General features: G+C 42.2%; 1 protein-coding gene across 1 annotated transcript; it reads right to left on the bottom strand.

The window, feature by feature from the left end:
• Nucleotides 1–1,692: 1,692 nt before the first annotated feature.
• On the bottom strand, nucleotides 1,693–6,098 carry LOC103810319 (XIAP-associated factor 1-like; the record flags this gene model as incomplete). The annotated part of the gene is made up of 6 exons (XM_009083219.1): nucleotides 6,067–6,098; nucleotides 5,293–5,428; nucleotides 4,262–4,318; nucleotides 3,226–3,478; nucleotides 2,364–2,431; nucleotides 1,693–2,091 (listed from the first exon to the last, which is right to left on the bottom strand). Coding segments are annotated over exons 1-6 (945 nt in total), but the record flags the coding sequence as incomplete, so codon positions are not given.
• Between the last annotated feature and the right edge of the window lie 1,033 nt (nucleotides 6,099–7,131).

Raw genomic sequence — 7,131 nt, forward strand, 5'->3', positions numbered from 1 at the left:
GCGCCGCGCGGGCACTGCCCCTCCCGGGCCGCCCCGGGCCGTGTCTGCCGGGCCCCGTGCGCTGGCCCTGGGTTCAGCGGTTCACCAAAGAGTTAATGTTATTTCACTGGGCCGCGATAAACACTGAGTTTTCGGCTCTCAGTGAGCGCGAGAGGAGTTGGTGGCACTCAACGTGACAAGGTATTCTGAATTCTTTATTTCCTTCTCTCCCACAGAACAAATGTTCTTAAATAAGCTGCTCTCCCTGCTGAAGCAGGTGGGGAAAGTACATTCCTAAGGCAAACTTACACAGGAATATTCAAAATGACAACAGCTGTTGAGCCCCCATCACTTTTAAGTTTTCTGGTGAAACCTTTAAATGCCTCTCTTGACAAAGGATAAAAACTCTGAGTCGCTCTTTGTTCTTAATCCAGAGTAGCAAGTCTGCACTTTTATTTACTGATAAAGCTATCACATTTTCAGTGTCTTTTGCTGAAGCTTCAGTCTGAAGATGTGCCTTTATTTCCAGATTTAGTCACGAATGCTGTAGAAAGTCTTCTGCAAACAAAGAAAGCCCAGTTATGAGTGGGTTTGCATGTTTAGAGCCTTCCTAGGTGATCGCTCAGATGGACAATATAAAACCCCCACAATGCAGTTCAAATAATCTGTGTAATCACCATGTCCTCACTTTTATTTCAAGACCAGGGTCCTATGATTCCAAACTAGACAAACGTCCTATTTTTCACTTTGGTGCTTTCTCTCTTTAATTCACAAGGAAAGGAAGGTTTTACAGGGAGAAGTAATATATCATTTACTGAACCAAGCAGGAAAAGGACAGATTGAGAACAACTGCTTTCAGTTCCACTTAATTAAACTGACCAAGAGGAAATGATTCTGCCAGGAACTGAAAACCAGAGGAGGATGTTCTGGCCTCTGCTTCAGTAGGGGAAGTACTGCACTCTTCAAAGTAGCTTAATTTTGGAGGCACAAGGCATGTTAGTCTGAGTCAGGAGAGTGCAAACAGACTGGCTATGGAGCAATGCTTCCTTAGTGCAGCCTCAGGGGAACCCACTGTGTGTTGGAATCTAAAGAGCTTGGGATATTCTGAGTATTAGCTTTACTAGATGCACTTCCTCTGCAAAATATCCCATTGTTCCTGTTTACTCATTGGAGAATATTCCTGAATGATGAAATCTGTTCTACATTTCTGAAATTCTGCAGTACCTTTTTCCCCATGGCTTGATTTTCATTTTATCCTAGCATTTTGCAAAGTTGTCCAATGCAGACATTTGATCTAGAAAAGTAAGTAACAGTCATATCAGAGGAGAATTTAACATTGTAGTCAACAAGCCATCATATTAAGTAGGGAGGCAATTGGGCCCCTTTGTTGGGATGAAAAGTTACCTATAGCTTCATCTCTGATGCAACTGGAATATAATCCTACAATTTGCTTAGCAGGAACAACATCAGACTTCAGCAAACAAGGACAGTTGCTGAAGACCTTCCAGGATTTGAGCTTAAAATTAATAGCTTGAGTTTCTTTTCCTAAAACTCAAGGAGACTATAGGCAATGGATCTTGTTTGTGTAGATATGAGCATAGTCAATGGAATTAACAAATTCTACACTTTGCACTGTACCTATAGCCAACATTTCAAGAAGCTTTGGAATGCAGAGATGGGCACTGGGAGCCTAGGCAATATGGAGGTAAGTACTGACTGTGTAGGTATGGCCCTTTGCAGGTAGGAGGCCAAGTCCAATGCATCACTTCTCACCTCATGTTTCCGAAGGGTTGGAAGTGGCAGCAGAATGTTGCAATGGTCACAGGTCACCAGCATGTCAAAAGACTGAGTGTCTTTAAGACCTTGAGGTGATGTGGAATGTCCACCTCTTATGGGAGAAGGAAAGCCAATCTTTTTGTTCTTTGGGGTTTTGGAGGTCAGTGGCTGGTCCCTTTCTTTCCCTTTGGGACGGACATCTTTCCATGCCATTGCATTCTCAGAAGAGGAAGAGGAAGCCAGGAAGGAAGAAGACTGTGGTGGATCCCTGATCTGGTTTGAAGTTGACTGTCCAGCTATAACTTTAGTCAGCTTATGGGCTGCACTGCATTTATCCTGTTAGAAGAGAGCGTGCATGATGAGGTGGAAATCGGCATTACAGCTAACCATGTGGCCATGCTGTGATCTGTGACAGAGGTGAGGCAAGGAGAGGGACCTTGGACACCTCCTCACAGTGATGCTTCAGCGCAGTTCACTGTATCATGACACTGTGTTTGAAAAGCCAAGACACACTGCCCTTTCTTACCTAATATACAGCTTTTCAGAGAAACAACCTGGCTGGAAATTAAGCACAGACCATACTCTTGCTCAGTTTCAAATATGCTTACCAGATGTTGGGAGTACTGGAAATCTGGGAATGACTTACTGCACTTCGAACAAAGATTGCCACCAGTACCTTCAGAAGGGGGAAAAAATGGAAAGAAAGTACTGACCATAGTTATCTAGACAGGCTGCTCAGATCTGTGTATGGTCACTGGTTCTACAGAAATACAGAATTCTGACTCCACTGGCTAAGAAGGAATTTGAGCTGTAACTACATTTTGCTATTGGCATTGCTCAAGCCAATCTAACCATCCCTTCTCACACATTTCAGGATAAATGAAATTCCATTCCAGCCCCATGTTTTGTGGCTCAAGATGCTTCACTCCTACCCTGGCCCAACCAATTCTGTTGCTAGGAGGGTTTGCTCTCTACAATCTATTTTACCAACCACTGCACAAACCAATGCCTGTTGTTTTCTGGAATCATTGACTAGGTTCATTAATCTTTTGTCTTGACATACTCTGCCCAATACCTTAGGCCTAATAAAGCTGCTCTCAACTTTAAGAAATCAAGGTATGCATCACTGGCTTTGTGCATGAAGTAGGAGGAAATTCTAAATCACATTTTCTCTTGTACAACAAATAGAAAGAGAAACAAGTTCTACTTATTTTCTGACAGAAGGAATTTAACTTTCAAAATATAAGGGAGGCATAAAAGAACATGGCCAATGAGTTACCAGTCAGTGGAATCACTCTGGCTTTACAATTACCAGCACAACAGTAAGCAACACGTGGCCCTTTCACTGTGGTTGGTTAAACAACAATCCCTTCCTGCCTGGATTTCTGAGAATTGTAGAGAAGGCAGGAAAATTTTCATTGAGATTTAACAGAGTTGACCCAGTCCATGACAATGAGGAATTTTGCTTACCAGTGGGGTGAATAAATGTTGCATTAGTGGATGCTGCACTGGTTTGAAAGTCCACATCCTCATGGCAGGACAGACCACTGTTGGGACAAATCTCTTTGTGTTTGTTCTGGTCTTTGTACATGATGTACTTGTTACACTCCTGACACCTCTCTGTTCGGCTGGCACAGGTGTCCAGGTGCTCCTGTAGCTTGTTGAAGGGCATTTCAAGATCACAGATGCTGCATTTCATTGCTCGTTTTTGACACTCCTTGTTCTACACACAAATAGAGGAAACTGTTGCAGCTTTTCTGTCAATACTAAAAGAGGGCATTGAGTAAGAGCAATGGGTGCCTGTTTAAGAATGTACTCCTTAAGGAGTATCTACAAAATCAAATGCAGGCTTAGCTGCATTAGCAGTTCATCTGTCTAGGCTATCTTTATTTTAGGTGATTTAGGCAATAAAAGGCAAAACCAGCTGTGAAGATGTTCTGTGTCAGTATAGGTTAGCAACAGAGCACATGCCCACCTAGAAAATTCCGTTACATCACCTACCACTACCAGGGAAAGTCTGCTGTTTTGACTGCTTTGGTTCCTTGAAACAGTTAGAGTAGAGCTAGCATGGACAGGCTGCTCTCACTTTCAGCTCTGCCACACTTTTTGCATATCTTCTCTTCAGATGTTTCATTGACTCTCACTTTGTTTAACTTTGGAAATGCAGGCAATATGAGAGTGGGGGCAGGACACAAATGTCTTTGAGAAGCTCTCAAAGACTATCAGCTTGAGATGTCAAGGATGAGAAAGGAATAGATTGTCTCCTCGAACAGACTGTCCCATCACAACTGGATGGGCAACCACCATGGGATATACTTAACTACAAGGGGCAAAAGGTATAGTCAAAACACTGCAACTCTTGAGGTGTTTAAGTTTCTTCATGGTCCAGAACAGGAGTCAAGGATTTACATGTTTTTGCTGTTGAAACCATTAGTGTGATTTTTTTTGTGTCTGGTCAAAGAGGTCATCTTGGAAGCTAAAAAGTAGTGCACTCATACTTACTTACCTCATGATGCTCCAACTGGTATTGCTGCATGCTTTGATGGCAAAGACTACATCTGATCTGCAAGCAGAACATACAGAAGTTCACTGGGAGCATCGGAGGATGGTTGATGCTTTCATATAGGAATACAACTTGAAGCTGCCAAGATCTTCCTCTCATTTTCATCCCTATCATCAACCAGTTGGTGAATTTTTGTTACTCTGTCAGGCCTGAGCTGTGTTGATGAGATTTTGGGGAGAACAGATATCTGATGATTCTGCAGGAAACTATCATCCTGTGTGAGGATCCAGTTCTCAAAGGTGCCCATGTGTAAATGCAGTGTGATGTGAAATAGTGCATATTCAAAATTTTGACTGAGTTTTAACTAAAGAGTATAGATCTGATATTCAACTAGTCTATAACAGCCCCTCTAAAATTGGAGGTGTGCCAGTTTCCTATAGGTTTGCCATGAGAACTACTCATGTTCTGTAAAATAACTGAAATAATGGAATTGCTAAAACAATACAACTAGTAAGAATAAAAAGTCATGCCTGTGTATTCATGCCTCTAGCTACAGAGCTCTAAATGCTACACTAAAAATGCTGCTGCCTCGCTGTGCCAAGACCCAAGAAACATACTCTGCCAGTTCAGTTTTTGTTAAAAAAGTGAGTTAATGTCACAGCTCTGTACAAGCAAGGTTCATGTCAGATCAAGTATTGTCTCTCTTCCTTAAATCATTCAACTTGCATGCTTGGGCTAATTCACAAGCACTAGCAGCACATATCTGTGCATCATCTGTGAGTTGTACTGCTGTGGAAACTGAGATACCATAGTGGAAGCTTCGTTCTCTTAAGCTGAGTGTGCAACAAGATCACAAGATGCTATAACCAGACCTGAAGAGTTGTATCAGACCCTTACAGGTTTTCTGGTCAAACAATGACATGAATTAAAATCTAGTTAATACGGAGCATGGTAACATGAACATACTACTTCAGGGCTGGCAGAGATCTTTGCTATTTGCAAGAACACCCTGAAGAACACATAGCATTCCTCACCTGCTTGTGTGCTTCTGTCTGATGGTCTTCCATATCCTTTTGAGCAACTGGTTCATCACACTCTGGACAGACAGTGAGGAACCGCATGCAGTGAGCCTCATGGAGAGAGAAGTTGCCAGCAGGCACATTTTGTTTACTACCGGGCACATTAAGGGAGAGAAGAGTAAATGAACATTTTTCCTTTGTGGCCAAATAAAATTGAGGCTAAACTCATGTTTAATCCTCCTAAGTTTGGCTCTTTAATTGCAGTGCTTCATTGCCTTTGTTCATACAATTTGCCCAATGGCCTTGCTACTATTCAAGACACACCAAGCTGTGCTATCCTCATGGCCCCTTTCAGCCTTCTATGAGACGTGGCCAATTACCCTGAAAAAAATTAATATTTTATCACTTAATTACAAATATAGCAACAGAAAGAACCATCAGTCATGGGGAGAAACTGAGGCAGCTGCTGGGTTTGCATGGTCCATGCACTGACTCCTCTGCCAGATACTTCAACATTGCCCACAGAGGTATTCTGTAAAAAGAAAACAGCAGGGAGAGGGCTGTGGAAGAAACCTCTGCACAGCAAAGTAGCTAGAGAGCAGCAACCTGGAAATGTGAAAATTCATACAAAATATTTCTGTTTCCTATGCAAGTGGCTAGCACATTCCGGCTGTGTGGTCCTTCCTCTGCTCCTCCTCTTACAGGAGACCTGGATAGCAATAAGAAAAAACCTAAAACTCTTGAAATCACCATGCTTTGTAGTGGTGGAGAGAGAGAAAGATCTCTTACCAATTTTTGCAGAACTTGCTCTCTTCTGTCATTTTTATTTTGCTGGATATCCTTTCTTCTAACAGCAGAGAGGGAAAAGAAATGAAACTGAAAGGTTCTGTTGCAGTAACTCCACCCCAAACAGCTGCTTAGCCAAAGATTCTTTAAAGGAAAACCAGCAACATTTCCAGAGAAGTATTGGTTTGCAGTGTGAGTTCCACACACAGATTAGTTTGCTAGTCCCCAGAGAAACTCAGGAGATCTCAGTTTCTTTCTTACCCACGTAAGTGTGATTTACAGTGGCTGGGAGGGTTCCTCCACCTCACTGCAGCAGGGCCACTGACAGCACCAGAGGCCCCAGGAGCAGCGAGTCCTGTCTCTCACTGGACCTCAGCTCTACTTTTTCACATAGGAAACTTTACTAGAAATACAAGTTAGAGAGCAAAATGAACAGAACTTCATATTTTCATTTCAATGCCAATACCAGTACCTTCAGGACTCTGATGGAAGGCCAAGCATTTATGTACCTGCTGCTACAACTGATCCCTTACAGCCATATGACACAAGTAGCTTCTCTGATGTGACAAACCCTGCCCAGTGTGAAACAATGAGATACAGGAGATGCAGAAAATATGAACTGACCTTCTTAGTCTGTCAGATGGGAGCAATAATATTAATTCTTCCACTTTGCAGAAGTATCAGAAAGAATCATTCACTAGTCTTGGCATAACATATCATAATGCCACAGACAACAGCTGTCCCAGATGTTACTCAGAAATTGGTGTGGTTCGTTTCCCATCTAAACAAGCCCCTTCTGTCCCCTAATTTTCCCTAGGAAAAATGAAAGAAAAAGGAGGCGCAATAAGCCATTATTTAGATCTGGGAACAATGAGCGTTTATCTGGATTTTGTAACACAAATTATGTAATGAAGCAGAGAAAAGGCTTTTGAAAAAATATGTTAATGAGATGGCAGCTAAGGGAGAGGTTACAGAGTTGTCAGTTCTGAATAAAATTTTTTTATGTGATTTCTTTTGGACCTTTTTATCTTTTGCAGTCATTAGCCTGCACAGCATTTGAATGCACTT

This window comes from Acanthisitta chloris, unplaced genomic scaffold, assembly GCF_000695815.1.
Source record: "Acanthisitta chloris isolate BGI_N310 unplaced genomic scaffold, ASM69581v1 Scaffold45639, whole genome shotgun sequence".
NCBI lineage: Eukaryota > Metazoa > Chordata > Aves > Passeriformes > Acanthisittidae > Acanthisitta > Acanthisitta chloris.